This window comes from Athene cunicularia, assembly GCF_003259725.1.
Source record: "Athene cunicularia isolate RWA chromosome 8 unlocalized genomic scaffold, athCun1 chr8_part1, whole genome shotgun sequence".
In the NCBI taxonomy this organism is placed as follows: domain Eukaryota; kingdom Metazoa; phylum Chordata; class Aves; order Strigiformes; family Strigidae; genus Athene; species Athene cunicularia.
In genome coordinates, this window is record NW_020799109.1 from 30,665,292 (window position 1) to 30,684,075 (window position 18,784).

At 39.9% G+C, this 18,784-nt stretch overlaps 1 protein-coding gene across 5 annotated transcripts in view; it reads right to left on the reverse strand.

Moving 5' to 3' along the window:
- RASAL2 (RAS protein activator like 2) overlaps positions 1–18,784 on the reverse strand; it is a 145,854-nt gene that overhangs the window by 79,815 nt on the left and 47,255 nt on the right. For all 5 annotated transcript variants that reach the window (XM_026853509.1, XM_026853508.1, XM_026853507.1 and 2 more), the window contains exon 3: positions 13,315–13,441. In XM_026853509.1, the coding sequence (XP_026709310.1) occupies positions 13,315–13,441 (127 nt within the window). The remainder of the gene's footprint in view (positions 1–13,314; positions 13,442–18,784) is intronic.

Sequence of the window (18,784 nt, forward strand, 5' to 3'; positions counted from 1 at the left end):
AGGGGGGGAGGCAAACCATACTAGTACTCTGAAGTATTCTAGAAATCTATGCACTTTTAGGAATTTGAAATTCAATTTGTGCAGTCCAGAAATAAAAGTTGTTTCCAAAAGACTGTGACAATGAATAACGATTATAAAAAAATCCCCTGATAATATTACCATGTGACTTTTGTTCAAATAACCAATCTTCTGACAAATGTAAGATTCTACTCATTAAAAAAGTCCGGTTGAATTGGAAGAACAGGAGGTTGCCTCCCAGTATCTCAAGAAAAATGTCAGTGCAGTGAATTAACTAATTCCTGGCCAGCTCCACTGCCTCTGCTCAGACCAGGCACATTTACAGCTTCTGACTCTGGAGGTGGCTGCTGAAGAAACCTATTAGCAGAGCAGAAGCATTGGAGCAGAATAGATAAAAAGAAAATAACAGAGTTGGAACTTAAAAAAAAAAATAATCTAAATTTGAAATGTAAATCCATTTCTCTTAATATAAATCATTTACAATTAAAGATGTTAACTTAATGTCTATCTTCCTATAACCTATCTGAACTGCTTAAAATTAGAAATATGTATGGGAACGATCAGCTAGCAGAAGATTTTTAAATGCCAGATTATGCAGGGAAAGAAGCTACTAGAAAAATGTTTTAATAAGTATTCTCTTCATATATCCAGCATATTCTAGATTAATTTATCTAGAAAACCAGTTGACTGTATACAGCAACATTTCCATACTTAAGTCTGATGCAAAGGACTCTGAAATTAATTTAAAAACTAAGAAGCATCATTAGGTTTTCTAACATCTTAGAGCACTGATAATCTGAATAAATTTATACTTTTGTAATATGCCTCCAAGGTACCCATGCCAGGGGCTTTCAGAAGCTTTCTGTGATCAAAGGTTGTGGCTCCCCATGCTGGTTCTAGCTGGTGCCAACAGACCCTGGCACAGGGTGGTCGAGGGGTCAGGAATGAAGGCATGAAGTTGGAAAAAGGGGTGGAGGAAGGTGGTGGTTTAAGTTTTGCTCCTCCACGCTTATTTGAATTGTCAATAAATAAATTAGTTTTCCCCAAGTCAAGTGTTGTTTGCTGCGATGGTGATTGGTAAGTGGTTTCCCTGTTGTTGTCTCAACCCACAAGCTTATTCATCTTATTTTCTGCACCCGTGCTGTTGAGGAAGGAGGTGAGGGTGGCTGGGTGGGCAGCCAGGAGCTGGCCACAGTCAACCCATTACCGCATGCTTTACCAGGAGCAGGAATAAAAGATCTATTCCAAAATTCTGAGTCTCTGAAATCCAACAGTCTCCTTAAATCCTTCCTGTTTGCTGTAGGGTGGAATGCTTAACACATTACCCTCCCTGTCAAGGCAAGACCACTGCACTAATCCAACAATGATCAAAAGCGATCAGTCTCTGGAGGCTCCATTAAGGTTTCTCAGCCTTTAGTCCAGCAATCCCCAACACCACCTGCAGCCATAGGGTAACAAAGATGACTGCAAAAGCAAAGCATTTGTTATTTGTACAACACTGGTATATCTAGGTTGGTTGACCACTGCTCTAGACTTTTCTGCTACCATTTTACCCACATACAAGCAGGAAAAGACCATCAGTGAGGAACAACTCAGATGACTGGAGTTTTCAATGTTCAGATTCTCACCTAAACTACATTCAACTTGCTGAAGCAAAGGTTGCTAGTCAAGGAAATATTTGTAGTTAAAAAAAAAAAAAAAAAAAAGCAGAGAAACCCTTCATTTTTTTCACTGGATAATGCACAAGATAGAGCAGTCTCAAATATGCATCAAGAATTATTAGCCAAAAGCACTTTACTGGACACTGAGTTGAATCTTAATGGACACTAATCACTGCTAGAACATATAGTCCTCTCCATCTCCAAGGCTTCCTTTGGGAATTGGGGATTTGCTTGCGACACAGAGGTGCCTGTTAGAAGAGTTTCTGATGAACTCCAGCAGAGTTCAACAGCCTTCTTTTCCTCTGTGGCTTTATTACTTTTCTTTTAAGTAAATTATCTCTCTGCTGTGCTGCTGAAACACTTTTGTCTGTTTTGCAGATAAAAATCAGTTATAATTCTTTCCTCCCCTTGTGCTATGAAAGAGTGATCACTTACAAAAGGGGTAGCAGGTTAGCAAAATATTCAGTATGTGCTTGAATAAGTCTAATTTAATACCTAAGTCACCTCATATATTATGAGCCTTTCTATTTATGCATCGATAAAAAGTAGCTCACCCACAGGAGGTGTGTCACTGCCCCAGTGAAGCGTAAATATCACAAGGTAGCAAAGGAAATACTGAAAACTTCTTTTATTTTTTAAAAAAATTCTACTTGTCTACTTGCCAGAGGTACTGTGGAGATTAATTACCTCACGTTCATAAACTATTTTGAAGATGTAAGAATATTATTGCCTCATGAAAAACAAATCTCGTGAGGTCTTGCATGAAAAAAACTGATATGTAACTGACAATGTATTTCTTGCCCCATTATAGCTTTCTTAGCAAGTTCCACTATCCCCAACCAGAACTGACTAAAGGGAAGAATATCCCCAAAAACTTTGGATTCTAGGATGCTGGATTCAGCAATGACAAAAAAGTTCTTCAGCACTTTATATGCAGATATCCAAGAGCCTTTCATGGAGTATCTTCAGAGACATTTCGGCATGGACAGCTCAGACGCACAGATGGACACAGTGTGCCAAAGGCCACAACAACAATCCATAATGCCAAAACAAAAATACAAGGATTCACGGGTTTTCAGCACTCTAGAGATAAGATACAGGGCAGCTCACCAATTATTATAGTACAATACCAGGAAACCCTGCTTGTCTATATTTGCTTGTTATGAGAACATCCAACAAAATACGGCATGGAGAAAGCACACTGGAGGAAGGGAGAGGTATGACAGAAGAAGAAACTGGCTCAAACCTCCTAGAAACAACACAAAACCAAGGGGGAAAAAAAAAAAACAGCAGAAGTGACAATCCCAAGCTTCATTAAAATAAAAAAAAAAAGGTATGGTTTTACTACTTAGCATGGTGCACCTATTTAAAACAAATCTATTTATTTAAAGTTCCTGGAAGCATGATCTGAATGGTCCTCCAGGACTCCATCTTTTTCCCACTCTTTGTACAGGCTCGTCCATCAAATATTGTGTTTGTATTTTTCTGGTTTTGAAGTCTGGACTATAAAAAGATTACAGAAACACATGAATGCTACAGAAGTGGATGAACTTGTAACACAATGTATGCATAGCTAACATGAGATAAAGAACTTAAGGCTGTGCCTTTAACAGAAAAATGTGCAACCCTAATGAAATAGTTTTCAAAAGCAAGGCATAACTATACTGCAACTGTGAGCCCTAACTGCAATGCACAAAGACATACCAGAAGTAGTTCAAGTAACAGTAGCTTTAAAAATGTGAGAGCACAGACTTTAGTGGTGGCAGAAGTTACACAAGCTCTTCTGAAAATCTTGCACAGCCTTTGTTCAAATCTCTGCTGCCTTGGCTCTGCTGTTACTGTAAGTGTACTGGCTAGATCAAAGCTAACAGCAACTTCATATTACATTCACCCTACTATAACTCCAGGCTGCTACTAGGGGTGAGCACAGAAGTGGAAACAATTTGGCTCTCCTACTGTCCTTAAGCAACAGGCTCTCACCTTCTTTGTGTTGGAGCCACCACATGGCTGCAGGGTTATTTGGAACATGTAACACAACACTTATGTGAACATGATTTTGCTGCATGAAGTCAAATCAATTCACCTGGCAGGCATGTGATAGAACCTGCACCAAAGAGGGTGGTGAAGCAGGGAGGTGGGAATGTGCATACCCCTGTACAGTGACGAGAACTTTGTATATTTAATTTCATACAAACTTTCAAACTAGATGCACTTAATCCAATTTGATAAATATTTGCATTGTTGAGTATCAATTTACGCTAAAGCAATAAACTGATCAGCAACCAGTTCTGTAACTAATACCAAAGTCTGAACTAGATTTAATAACACTGACCTATTTAAATTTAGTTCAGCGGTTCAAATTAACTCCAGACAAGACTTAAGGAAATTCAGGCTGTAGGAAAGAAGGTTAATTTTCTATTAAGTGTTAAGCTGGTTGTTACTGAAGGAAAAAAGGCAAGTAAGTATACATGGTTGGGTGAAGCGTAATTACTTTTTGCCACAAGATCAAACAACTATAAAAGAGAACTTACAAAATTTAGCAATCCACAGTAAGTTCATGCATGATTTAAGGTAGATTTCACTAAAGAATTTCATAAATAACTTTCTCTTGTTGTTGTTAAGAAAACTAAGGAAGATGATAGATTCCTTCATAATAAACTGAGGTTTGTTTAGAACACAGTCAAGAAATCTGCCCCAGATGGTCTGAGAGCTACCTGTTCTTAGCAGTTACCACATTGCACAACATGTTCTGCTTATAAAATGTTCTTTAGGCTCATATAACAAAAATTTAAAATCTCTAAAGCTATTTTTTGTGTGTGCTGGAAGTAGTGGGCAGGGATGTACTAATACATTTCCAAGGGGGGAAAAAACCCCCTAATGGATTACATGTCAATACTAGAAAATTAAGATTATGTGTTCATACCCCTGTTAATCTCTGCTCTACAAAGAGGTTTTAAGATCTAAACAGATAAAATTTGCTTCATGACAAAACTTGGCTTTCAGCACATATGATCTGTGTCCAAGGGAATAAAGTTTCAGCAGCATTCAGAACAAAACAAAATCCTTTGGCTTCTCTTGCATTATAGAAGAAGAGATAGCAGCTTGGCAATTTTCTGTATACAAATAACTCCAATTGCCCAGGGGGAATGTCACTGAGATCCAGCCATCCTGTTTGTTACATCTAGCCTCCCTGGAGTTGTTTTAATTTCAAGCAGAGTTGTCTAAATTGTTCATCCTTCCAAGGCAAGCAAATTGCACTGTACATAGTCCAAATTTCAGATTACTGCAGGGCTTTTCTCAAAGTTTCCTAACCTCTTTTGTGGATGAAGAAGATAGCAAGACACTTTTCACACAGTAGGTGTTTCCCTGTGTAGCCCTCTGGTTCTTTAATGGTGCCCAAACCCAGATGTATTTCACAGGGGATTTTTAAAAATGCAACTCACAGTTTGCATGTATTTGCATTTTGGAAAAGAACATAATGGGTAAACAATGACATCTAAAGACAGGTAAAGTTTTAGAAATTCAATTGACCTCAATGTAGCTATAATCCCTACTAACCATACCCAACAGTCACAGCACTAGGAGATCATGACCCAATGCACTAGACAGTGAAGCAGGCAAAGCATAAAGCCTTTAGCAAACCCTCATTTGTGCTATTAGGTGAGCCAAAGGCTACAGATCTCAGCCCAGAAAAGGCTCCCATGCATGGGCTCTGACAGCACTGTCAGGTCAGGGCTGAACTGCGGTGTAGAAGTACGCAGCATACACCTCCAACCTACAGAAACATGGCCAGATCTTTGGCCACTGCCGAGCAGCACGAAACCACACAAGTGCAGGAAGGTGCTTTCTGCACTGATCTCATTAGAGTATCACCTTTCAGCTGCTGGGGGGGCCTTTCAATTTTTGGTACAAAGCACTTAGAGGTCAAAAAGAAAAAAAAAAATAATTCTCAAACCACACACAGAGGGTTGCTAACTTAAAAAAGACAATGGACAGTAATGCATCTGATCCTTCAGACTCTGGAGTCTGCAAAAAAGATGTGAATCTCTCTCAAATGTATCTTTGTGCATGTATATACAAACACGCTGGTGCAAGCCCAAAGCAGACAAACCCAAAAAGCTGCAAACAAGTAAAGTCAGCACATCTGAATCCATCTTCCTGCCAGAGATACTGCTATATAACACACCCCTCAATTTGAGGGCTAAACCCAAAGCCCTATTTTGCATCACTGCCACGCATAATAGTTGACAGCAGATGGATATTTTGCAGATAGCAACATGGTGAAAAAGTAGACATTGCTATGGGGAAAATTATTTCATCAAGACACATCATAAATCCCTACAGCTGAGATACAGGGAGCTGTAAACTGCAGTTTTTCATCCTCACTTTCTAACAGATATTCTTTGTAGACAAAGTCAGGTGGTGGAAAGTAAAGGGACAACCCTCTTTTCAGCACACAGTTTTGTTACAAGTTACAGGAAGTCCATTATTTCAAATTCCTGCATCTTTCTAAATAAATCTGTACTAAGTATGTGAAGATTGGTGCATTGCAGATTTTTTCATTGACCAGGTCACAATCAATCTCTCTTCCAAAACAGACTGTCTCCCTCTCCCTGCCTTCCTCTTAAAGTAGTAACCCTTTTCAGGTATTCATCCTAAACCTTAGCACACAAGGATCATAACTATGTGGTGAGCACAGAGTAAATTTATTTATTCTTTCATCACCAAGTACTCATTCCAACTGGAATATACAGAAAGCAAGGCTCAGCTTTGACTGTTTTACTTGCAAACAACCTTGTATTAGAAACAACAGTTATTGAAATAACCCTAGACAGAAACCTTTTTAGCTAATGTCTGCCAAGTGTCTACCTGAAGGAAGAGCATGGGCTGTGTATTTTCTTGGTGCAATCATCCCCACGTAGGAGGGCTCAGCAGCAGCTTGCAGTAACTTTTGTAAGACATACATATCAGGCAGCAATGAAACCATATGTCACTTCACTAATCTTCTGTTGCTCACTTCATTTCTAAGCCTCTGGACATAACCTTTTAAAACAGTACGGAGGCAGGATTGCTGCACAGCTAACTGGTCACCTGATAGCAATGCAGTACAGGTCTGGCACCAAAACAGATTAGTGCTTCATTTTTATCACTGCTTCCCTTGTTTGTGTGATCAGAGAATTTTCTGAATTCAGTGGGATTTTTACTGAAAAAATGAGCTTGAGGGAACACAAACAGGCCGATCACTAAAATTAAAATCTGTCAACAGTGCAACTAAGCCAGAGGATCAGGAAATTAAAGTAACGTTTCAAGCGCAAAATTCCATCTTCACCAAATTTCAAAATTGTACATGTAGTTCAGCACAGTACAGAAGATATATTTTATTTATTAGCTCTAAAGTATACTCTTGAAGTTGTTAAGAGGTCTAAAACCAATTTTAGCAGCCTCAGTCTTTCTGAAAAAGGTAGTGATAGCTGCAGTTGCTTTTAAACTCAGCCCTCTCACTTACGTGCTTAACTTGAGGAAAGTCAGGTTTGAAAAAATCCAACTTGGGTGATTTTCCACCCAAGCTAGAACTCCAGATCAGGTGCCCACTATACAACAGCTGTGTGATCAGGAAACTAAGGGTACCTAACTTCCTGTCTGTTTGCATTTTAGTGCTTATCTCTCAACCACAGCACACACTGCAATACTTTTTTTCATCAGATGTTGTCCAGTCTCCTTCCTGTATGATCACTATGCATTTTTATGAAAGTTATAGGAACTTAGTACCTCTGAGACCTTTCTCTCTCTCTCTCTCTCTCTCTCTCTCTCTCAAATTCCGTATTTGTTGGCCAGGAGACACAAATTATTGGAGATAGGGAGGGACTTCATTCAAATAACAGCCTGAAAACAATCAGAGATGTCTCTGCATGAGACAAGTTACAGTTTCTTTATGAGAGCAGGCAGATGCACACATGCTAGGAGAAGAAAGCCAAAAAGGGATAGAAAGTAAAAGAGAGTACCAGTGAAACACTGGTTCTAAGAAACTCCTGGAGGTTATCTAGTCCTGTTTTTCACCCAGAGTAGGGCCTTGCCAACACCCAGTAAGGTCAGCTGTGGCTTTGTCCTGCTGAGCCATGAAAGCCTTGAAGGATGAAGTTTGTACAACCTTGCTGAGAAACCTGTTTCAGTGCTGCACTACCCTCCTGGTGCCAAATTTTCTCTTAATCTCTCAATCTGAATCTCCCAAAATGCAATTTGTGGCCACTCCCCCTTGTTTTGTCATCTACCACTACTGAGAAAGGTTTCGCTTCACTGCTGCTAACTCTCAAGTAGCCACAGGCTATCAGATCAAGCTCTTAGCCTGTTTGTTTTGGTTTTTTTTTTCAGCCTAAACAAGCCCAGTTCTCTCAGCCTCTTCTCATGGGTCACATACTTCTGAACAAAATGACCTTGGCAGATCTCTGCTGGACTGTCTCCAGATTCTTAACATCCTTCTTCAAGTGGTGGAGCAACACTGGACCCAGTATTCCCAGTCTGTCAGCAGGGCTGAGCACAGGATGGTAGCATGACTGCTCTTCCATTGCCATGTTAGTGGTCACAAAGGCAATCTTTATAGAGACACTCAGAGAATGGCAACTCATCAGGGCATAGGAGATTCCTCCTGAGGAGGAAGAATGGATGATAACAGTAGGTTGCATGGATGCAACTGTGCCAAAGGATGGGGAGAACAGCTGCAGAGCCGAGATGGGAATCAGCAGCTGAGTAACTGCTATTAATGCTCTACAAAGAGGGCTGAGACAGTAAAGACCAAGTGGTTCTCTGATGAAGCGAAGATGACTCCAGCACAACAGTCTGAAAGATGAGCTAGAGAGCTATATAAGGGTGAACAGACATTGACACACAGAGAGCTGATTGGGTAGAAGCTCCTAAAAGGTGTAAAGGTGTAAGGCTTTCTTACTGAAGTTGTCCTCAGTCTTGGTGGCTAGTCTCTCTCCATCCAAGAAACTGAAGCATATTGGGGGCATGCGTGGGGTGTGTGGGTATGTGGAAAAAAAAAGAAAACAAACAAAAAAAAGGAAATAAAAAAAAAAGCTGCTTTAATTGTGTGGTTTCAGACACTTTTATCTGCAGCAAAGATACTTTAAGAAGTCCCTGCCTCCTCTCACCTTTGGCTTCTTGTTTGTATTGCACAACCATTACTCCAGAGCTCCTCATCTACATGCCATGTTAATACCGTTTAGAACAATTAGATCAGTGAAGGCAACCACCAGCAAGCATGCTAGCATTTACTGTGGGTAGAGGCTACAAACTATGTTTTCCCATTGATCAGACCAAGTGATTTGATATAAAACAAGGTTTCTCAGTGCAAGTGAATCAAGGTTTCAGCAATCTTCTCTCAAGAGCCTTCATATTCAGCAGTAGTCATAGATGTAAGTGAGAAAAAACAGGGTTAACCTGTTTCAACAAGTGAAACAGTCGTCTTCTTTTCAGATGACTTCATCTCCAAATATAAAAAGAAAATCCATTTGCATCAACACAAACCTTTCTAAGCATCAGAGAATCTCAAACTCTCCTCCTGATGATGCTCTTGCCTAATAATTTAAAAATAAATTACCCCCCCCAACCCAAAATCCAAACAATTTCCTTACTTTCAATCCCTCCTGATATTTTCACATATGCAGGCAAAAAAATCTCTTATTAATGCCACAGAGATGCACCCAAATGCCAGAATTGGAACTTTCTCCTTAACAACTCTCATTTAGTGTGAGCAGGTGGTGAGAAGGAAGCAGAGTAAGAGAGAAGAGGATTATTTTGGGAAAGGAAGCAATAACTGTTACTAGTCTGTCAAACAGCATGAATGGTGGAAATTTGAATCATGCTTTTACTTTATGAATGGCTAATTCCAATATGCCATTATAAACAATGTCCTTTACAAAGGATTTAATCTCCGTAAGAGGAAAATATACACCTGTTAGAAAAAGAGCAGGATCTTAAGCAGAAATGGATGCAAGTACAAGAGATGGACCAGCCTGAGTTTTCTTCATCTTACCTCTTTCTAGAACATTTAGGTGCTGGTCTCCAGGGCCTGGATCACACTTAATAACATAATTATTATTAAGAAGGAAAAAGGCTGTCAAGATGGAGTTAGGGAGAAATTACAGCTACATTTTCAGCTTCCCTGGATAGAAGCACTTCTGAAAAAGTGTTGCCAGGATGAAATCCTAGCAAGTGAATAACATATTTAGAGTGTGCCTATTCACTCACAGAGAGGTATTACTACAATGATACAGATTACAAACCAAGGCAATTTCCTGGCATATATTTAACGGATGGCTTGCTGACACAACTCTGTGTACAGTGTACCTTCCAGGTCAGAATTAAGAATTTCAACATTAGAAACAACCTCTCCACTGTGTGCAAACAGGGGCCAAGCTCCTGAGCTAGCAGTAGATGGTGAGTGACCTCTGCAGGTACAGTTTTTAAATGATGTTATTAGTTTTCACTGTTTAAACAAGTCACTTTCTATCTTGTGTTGTATATTTGTGTCTGCCCCTCTGGCTCTCATTTGACGGTGACCCACAATGGCTTCTGCCTGCACAGAAGGGACGGCTCAGCTGCTCTTCTAGCAGCTGCTGAACCATCACAAATTACAGCTTACTGTACTGAAAGTATGTGGAAATTGGTGTCTATCTTAGTACATGGGACTGTAAACCACGGTGGTTCAGCAGCTGCCTCACGAACAGCTGAGCCAACCCTGCAGCAAGGGTAAAAATGAGAAAGACGGCAAGAATGACTACAACAGTCCTTGGGTAAAGCACACTTGGCTTAATGTTGACCCTTGGTGAGTTATACGTCTCTTGCTTCAACTTCTCAGCTGTAACGTGGGTAGTTTCTCTCCCACACACTTCCTAGAAGTGGAGCTACAAGGATGTGTGCACAATGCTGTAACGAATGCCACAAACATTTGCAGAATGGGTACTACTGCTGATTATGCAGAGTCTCTCAAGAACACACATGATTCTGGTTGCTTCATTAACAAAATATTGATCCCATAAGATACTCTTGACATTTCATACAAAGTATAACTGTAGTGCTACAGGTGAAAAAGAGTTCCATCACCTGATTTTCTCCTTTCTCTTTTTTCTTTGTTACATAAATAAATAAATCAGTCACAAGAGAGGTATGGCAACCTTACTTAGGGAAAAAAGCAAATGCCATTGCTTTGCCTTAACCTCTGCACTAGATCCAGCCCTAGGGAGTTCTTCTGCAAGTAGCAATTTCAGATATCATCATAAAATGCAACGCCTGCTGTTGCCATGTTACACACACGCTTCCCTAGGACAAGCTAGATATTCTTATCGCTTCTGCATAGCAATTTCTCTGCTAGATATTTTAGCTGCCTCTGCTGCACTTTTCAGCTTTTGGTGTCCGTTCCAAAGCTATTTTAGTCCAGTTGTTATCTGTATTGCTGGTGATACACTCTGGCTGCTACCATCCATTTCTTTATAAAGATGTTCAATGCTTTCCTTCACTGGTTTGTCTTCTGGCTCAATATCTTGACACAAAGCTATTCCCACTCTTGCTAACAACTCACTTTTTTCCATTAGCAGGAATTCTGTAATTACAATAAGAGACATTTCTACCCAGAATGTGAAAACAAGGGAACTACTTAGGGTGCTGCAATTACAGATGATATATAACCTGCCCTCCCACTTACCCTCATCCTTGCTCACAGTATAGGCATTGCTCAATTTTTCTCCAGCTCATGTCTTTCTTCTTCCCCTCCTACTGCATGCCCACTTCCTTTAGCTACACACTTAGTGACATCTATATTCACTACAGTTGCACCTCTCATATGGAGAAGACCATGTGGATATGAGTTTCTCTTGTACTTTTAATATACTCTTGTCAGGCTTACATCAAGTAGCACGTTACAAGATGTCACATGCATCTAAAGTTGTAGCAAAAGACATAGTAAGCCATATACCCAAACAGCAGCCATCCATTCTGTATGCCAATTGAAGAGAAATGAAGAAGGTTACAAGGTTACATTTAAAAACATAACACCAGGATTTCCAGCTATTCAGATGCTCAGTGAAGTCTAGAAATTTTTCTACATATTTTTTGTACATAGTATAGAAAAACAAGGCATTTAAATTCTAGATTTTAAATGTCTTTCTAGATTGCAAAGCTGCAAATAATATGCATTGCCTAGCACAGACTGGTTGCAATATGATTCTTCATTCATCTTGCTAGCCACACACCTATAGTACTTTGCCTATAACACAGTGTAAACATGTTTAATACTGGTTTTAGTTCCTAACAAGAATATTTGTTCACATGACAAAATGAGATGATCATTTAGAGCTGCATTTGAAATGGCAAAATAAAATCCAACAGGGGTTCTGTTTATGTCACTCATCCCCAAGTATTTTTCAGTTTTCCCTCCTAAATCCTCAACCTGCCCTGTTTCTTTTCAGTCTTCTACTGAAACAAATCCAAAAAAAGAACCCTCACTGCCTTCTGCAAATAGGGAAAAGTTAGTGGTATGGGCAAATAAAATTAAATAAGTACTACAGTTGCAATGTGTTAAATAACTAGAAGACTGGGATTTTAATTATTTGTGTGCAATATACTAACAGAATAAAATTCTTTGGCATAAAAACAACAGCTGAGCCTCTGAAACAAAAAAACACCTTACCTGTTCTTCCCCTTTGATAACAATGTTATCAAGGCTGCTTTACTGTTTATAGATGCATGTTACTTTTTTCCTCATAGCTCACACTCTCCTAGGATTGATATCTTTAACAGCTGACTAAGGGAAAATTGCTCTTAGATCCAACCAGTCTATGCCAATGAAAACTTCTTTAATTGGCTGGGAATAGAAAGAATTCACTTGCATGTGGTTGCTGCCTCCCTTCACTTTTCCTTTCTTCTGGAAAGAGTTGGAATGATGCTCTTTATGCAACCACAGGTAAGGTTGAATAAAGAGGGGGAACTGGGCCAAATCTGGACTTGGGAAACTACTGCAACAAAGCTTTTGTCTATTATTTTTAATACCTGCCATTTCTTTTGCTTTCCTTAGATTTCAACATGTATAATTATAGCCAGCAGCAGCAGGCAGTTGGTTAGTTCTTTCAGGAACTGCACCCTGAACAGGCGTGAGGTAAGTTATAGAAAAACCTGTTATCCGGTACTTGTTATGAAAATACGAAGCAAAGGAAATTTCAGAGTGATTCAAAGTGAAGTAAAACATAATCACCTAACAGTTCTAAAAACCAGCGGGAACCACTTACAGCCATCTGCAAAAGCTGCATTCCTACTGACCTGTGTTCAGTCGCAAATCCCAGGGCTGTCTAGTAATTTTACAAGCACATCTACAAGCCTTCGTGTGTGCAGCAACAGCCCAGCTTCTCTGGTACCTCCTAACAACTACACTGACGTTTGGCTAAATCCTGGCGTTTGGAAGTCATTTTGCTGGAGGCATTTACCAACAAGGCTATGGTTGCACGATCTTCACCACCACCACCCGATCTCCACTACCACCTCAGCAGGTTCCTTTGCAAGGATGCTGCCTGGGAAGCTGTGCCCTCTGATACAGCTTGCAGCTATAAATTAAAAACACTTTCTGGAGGACAAGGTTTCCACTTACCTAGTTTGGCGGCCCCCTCTGGCGGGTACTCGGGGAACTGGCCCTCGGAGGGGACGCTCACAGTCCGGCGCAGGCAGCGTCCTTTGGTAGCATCCACTTGCGGCTCCTGGACCCCATCGACAGACACCTGCAGAAAAAGGATGCCGGCAGCTGTTAATCTGCCACTGGGCCATGCTGTTAATCAGAAGTCGTCTTGAGAAGAACTTCATTTTCTACTCATCTGGTAATAACTTTCAGATGCAGTTCGGCACGCCTGGTCTTACCAAGAAATTCCTGCGGCTCCCAGGAAAAGCACTGCAGCAGTGAGGAGTGCCCGGGCACACGCAGCCCGGACAGAGATGTATGAAAATGTGCAGCAAAATCTGCACTCCCGAGATATCGAGTCACAACACAGTTAACCCATCTGACGAACAAGGCAGTCCTGCCTTTGGAAACCGGTTCTCCAGTGCTGGACCCATAGCTACCCAGCCTTGCCTGCTTCCATGCTGGGAAAGTCAGGCAGAGGCTGCTGGTCAGACGGCTACATGTGAAACTTGGAGATTACAAAAGCATTTTTTGCAGTCTCAGCATGTATTCAGGGATCAGCTACAGCATGTGAGAGAAAAATTGATGTTCTGCTGGTTATACTGGGCACATGGAGTAAGATGTTATCTTCTATGATTAAGTCAAACTCATCCTAAAAGTGGGTCCTCAGAAGGCCCTAAGAAAGGTTTGTGGTCCTCACTATTTCATAGTGATTTCTGTACGTTAATTCTCTTTCAAAGTACTGAATCTATATAGATCTTGGGTTTTTTTTCTTGAAATTTTGGCAGAACTTGACACCTCAGGGTTTGCTCCCTCATAACCTTGCCTTTAAACACCTGCCTGGATGACTACATTTTGCTAGAGAGGTGCTTATGCTGGAAAAAAAGTGGTAAATTATGCCACCTACTACAGTTGCAGGACGTTTAAACAACAGCTAAGAGCTCTCTAAGAGCCTAAGCAATACAGTCTCTTTGTCCAACAGCATGTATGTCTGGAAACAACAAAAAAGCCTGAGGTACTCCTAATCAAAACCCAAAAAGCATACAAAGGGATTTGGAGGATAAGGAAGGGAACTCAACTACTTTATGAATTTATACAGACTCCTTTGTGCATCCTGGTTTTGTTTACGTGATCAGCACGGGTCAATTCAAGCATCAGTTATAATACGTACACAACAGCTTGCAGCTAAAGGAATGGAAGCCCCTGTCATATTTCCTGTGCTGCTTATCCTTCCATATCTTCAATCATCTCTGAAAACAGAGTATTAATAGCAAACAAAAAGATATTATTCATTTGTACTGAAGGTTGTAAAAGGTGTACAAGATACTGTACTGTTTTAGAAACAAACTGCACTACAATAGCTCTCACAAACTAGTTCTGGCATTTCCTGACTTTTAAGCACTTAGCATTCTCTTAAAGTAATTTCTTAATGTTATTTATTACTACACTAGTCTATTTGTTTCCTTCAAACAGTGCTCATTTCTCAAAACAAGTTCCCAAATCCCTAGTGGTTATTCTGTTAAGGCTACTTTCTGTGCTGGTAGATTTTTACAGCAGCTCCTTTGACCAAAGATCTCCATGCAAGAGCGCATTAGGAAGTTAAGCAGAGACTAATTTTGTTAGCTTATGCCACATTCATTCAATCAAGATCACATATTAGATTTTCAGTTTTCATCTGGAGGCTGCATTTAGTCTTACTCCCTTCTAATCGCTTTTCTGCTCCACCACCTCTCCTGATTTCCTTCAGAGCACTTTTTTGGTGGGATGCTGCAAGCCATATTTCCAGAACAGCTATTACCGGTCATACTGCACACCTGCTGCAGCACACCTTAAAAGCATCAAGCTACCAGCCAGTGATCCTCCTTTCTCAGTGAATCTGTTGCACCTACACCTAACTGCTAGCACTATACCAATGCGGCTCTGGTGAGGTAGATTTCTCCACTATTTGATTTTTTTAATTGAGAAATTAATATAGTCCCTTTTCTTTCAAGTATACCTCTTCAGTATCTGTGTCTGCTTTTGGACATGGGATGACAGAAACGTTCTTTTAATCCACTGACATGAAGAAAAGCACTACTTTCACCCTGATAACAGCATATATATGAACAGCAATGATAACCAAGAGGATGCTATGGCTCTTACTGACTTGCCGCTGAGGGCAAGGAGCAGAATGGTGATTGAGGCCACATTGTCCTTTGTGTCCTTGGGAAAAGCAAACAGGCTGCAGCACACCAGAGTCGGTGTCAAAACCAAATCTACTTCTGCATACCAGAGATAGGATTTATCTTCAAAGAGGAACTGAGCCATTAACAGGAAGACAGTCTGAGAGCTTAGGTCCCAATTCTGGGTCACTTAGCCTTCTGTACTTAGCATTTGCCCAGACTAGGAAAACATGGTTAGTCTGCACACTAAAAAAGGTTCATTGGTGTAGCTACGTTCAACTAGTGAAGTACAGTCCACACCACCAAAAAAACCTGCTTTTGTTAGTGTATTTATAGTGGCTTGAGGAAAACCTGATACTGTTTACTTCACTCAGTAATTCTATAAACTGTATAAGGAACAACATTTTAATGCTACATAGTTTGATCTACATCGGAAAATATACAAACATCTCACAATTTCATTGGCAAGATTAAAGTAGCAAAGTAGTGAAAAAAGATCCCCCCTTAAGTCTGACTTAAAAGTGCTGTGTTAAAGTAACACTCCTCCAAAACCATCGTCTCACTCTATATTGACAAAAAGGAACTAACTCCAAGACTGTAGGACCAATATTTATTGCTTAGCATAACATCAGCCTGCTTTTAAAAATACAGCTTGATGAATGTGCAAAATGACCTTCTCTGAATCTGTTCAGGCTGCACATGTTTTGAAAGAGGTATAAAAGCCACTCTCTGGTAGGTCAAACAGATTCACAGATCAGGTGGCACCGACACACAAGCAAGTGCACAACTAAATACCATGTAAACACCAAGACAGACATCTGCAACCTTTGTGACCCTCCTCCAGCCATTCCAGCAAGCAGCTCAGCAAAGGATCGAAGAGAATGACAAGGTCTTGCAGAGTCAGGACTCTAACAGCAATTTGGGATTTCAGCTCTTTTTTTTCCCACCCAGTTTAGTTATCCTGTTCTTTGCCCTGCTGAGACTTCACCGTCCTGGGAATAGTCTGACCCTGAGCCAACAGGCTGAAGCTGCTGGGTCAGGGCTAGACTTTGAGCAGTGTAACTCCAGGACAAGAAGGTACATAGGGACATTTCAAATACTGATAATCTTGGCAACCTTGACAATTTTGATCACAGACCACATTTCACTGTCAATTTAACAAGGATGGTCCTGAGCTTGGACTCTTGAACAGCACCATAGCTCACCTGTCACTGAACGTGCTTTTTAAGCATACAAAGCCTGCATTTGGGATTTCCAGTAGGTTGATGATGAAGATATTTCAGAAGAAGTAGGAGTAAGAGTTTGACAAGCATTTAATGCCCCTTAAAGGCAAACTGAGCTATGCTCTTTAAAAAAAAAAAAAAAGAAATAGGAAAAAAATTCTTAATTGCAGATAGATTTTTTTTTTTTTTCAAGATTGAAAAGACTGGTTCAAGACAAAAAAAATTGAGAAGTTACAGCTTCTTTTGAACTAATAGTCAGGATTTTTGGAAACGTCAACAAATCAGTTAATTTTAATTTTTACCCTCCTCCATAAATATATAAGCTGGCTAAAATCTAACATAGAAATCCACTTTTAAAATATTGACATTTCTTTAAATAATTAAATTCATTTGGGAATTGAAGCAAATTCTTTTCTTATGATTGCATTCAGCTTTGACAAACTCCCATTTACAGGTAAAACATATTTGCTGTAAGATACCAATGTGACAAGTCTTTTGAGAATGGCAGCAGGCATTTCTGAAGAACCTCCCCTGGGGCCCCATGCATCAGTGTTTGCTCTTGCTATTTTCTCTTGGGATCACCGCTGTCACTCCACTACTGGTGTCAGTCACAGGAGATGGAAGAGTAGGAAAATACATCAGAGATGTCCTGCTGCTGGCCTCTGTCACCAGCACCAATGAGGAGTAGGTCTTGTCACAGTGAATGTAGGTCTTTACTATTCTTTGCCATTGATTAAAAACACCTCTAAATCCAAGAAGAAAGATGAGGTTTTGGGTGCAGGGAGGAAAAAGGAAGATTCAAACAGAGTGAAAAGTGTTGCTCATCTCCATTTCCAGCTAAACACAAAAATAAAACATTTTGCAGGACAGCAGCCAAGTTTCAAAGACTAACTAAAAAGAAGCCCAAAACCAGATGCAGCCATTTGTCACATCCCTTATGAAAGTGCTGTGCAATGGATTATCTATCTGAAACTGCTCTTCATAAACACTCATTCCCTTTCCCTGTTTAAATGGCACTGATTTTGCAGACCCTTTTACTGTGCCCTCACAGCTTTTACTGTGGAACAGGTTTCACAAAGGATGAAAGTATTTACACCTTCCTGACAGTGGGAAGCTGTCTTTCTCATAGAAAAAATACCTGATTTGTAAGTAAATCAATCTAGACCTGTTTTCCTAGTGTTGGAAGATGCTGCCACATATTACCACACCACAATATGTTGTAGTAATTGCACATTTCCCTCTTGTCACTCATGACTCCTTATTTGTTAAGTCGTCTCTCATGTCCCTACAGGGATTCATTTTCTTTCTCCTTACTTTTTGGGCATCAATCTCTTCCCTTCATTAATAATCTTCATTCTTCAGTCGCACCTATTTTCATTTTATAAAGCTGACAAGGTGTCAAGTAATTAATATTTTTATACATTGCACAAGGTGATACTGTCAGACTATTTTTGTCTAAGTAATTACAGATATTTTTGGATCAAGTTGTAGCTTGAAATTTCTCTGATTTCCAACCCTCTCTTGTGCTTGCACAGAACACAATCTCTCTTGCACATACTCTATTTCAAACCCCATAGTGCTGGGATATTGTAAGAAAAGAGTTTTCTTACTCCTCTATTTCTGTACTGTTTGCTCACTGTTAAAAATCTGTGCAATTCATAATGCTGTTAAAATACAGCATTAACTGAATGAAACCAAACTTAGCATTATACTTGAAACAATTAAGACATCTTTCATTTACCCATTTACATTTTGTATGTTTTTCTACTTTTTAGCTTTGACTTACACACTTGCATAACTATTTTACAAAGTATTATAAACATCAAACATTTCTCTTCCCTTTCAATTTCACACAGGCTAAGATTCTTGGCTTTTTATTCCATGAAGTAACAAACAGATGCACAGAGAATAAAATTATATGCTTCAGACTCAGTTTTCAAATTGCACCGCCTTGTGATGATGCAAGTGTTCCCTTTGAGTTGCAAGGGCACTTTGCTGTTAACATCTCTTCCTTCTTCCCCCACACCCAGCCCCTTACTGATGGGTATCATTCTGTCCCTC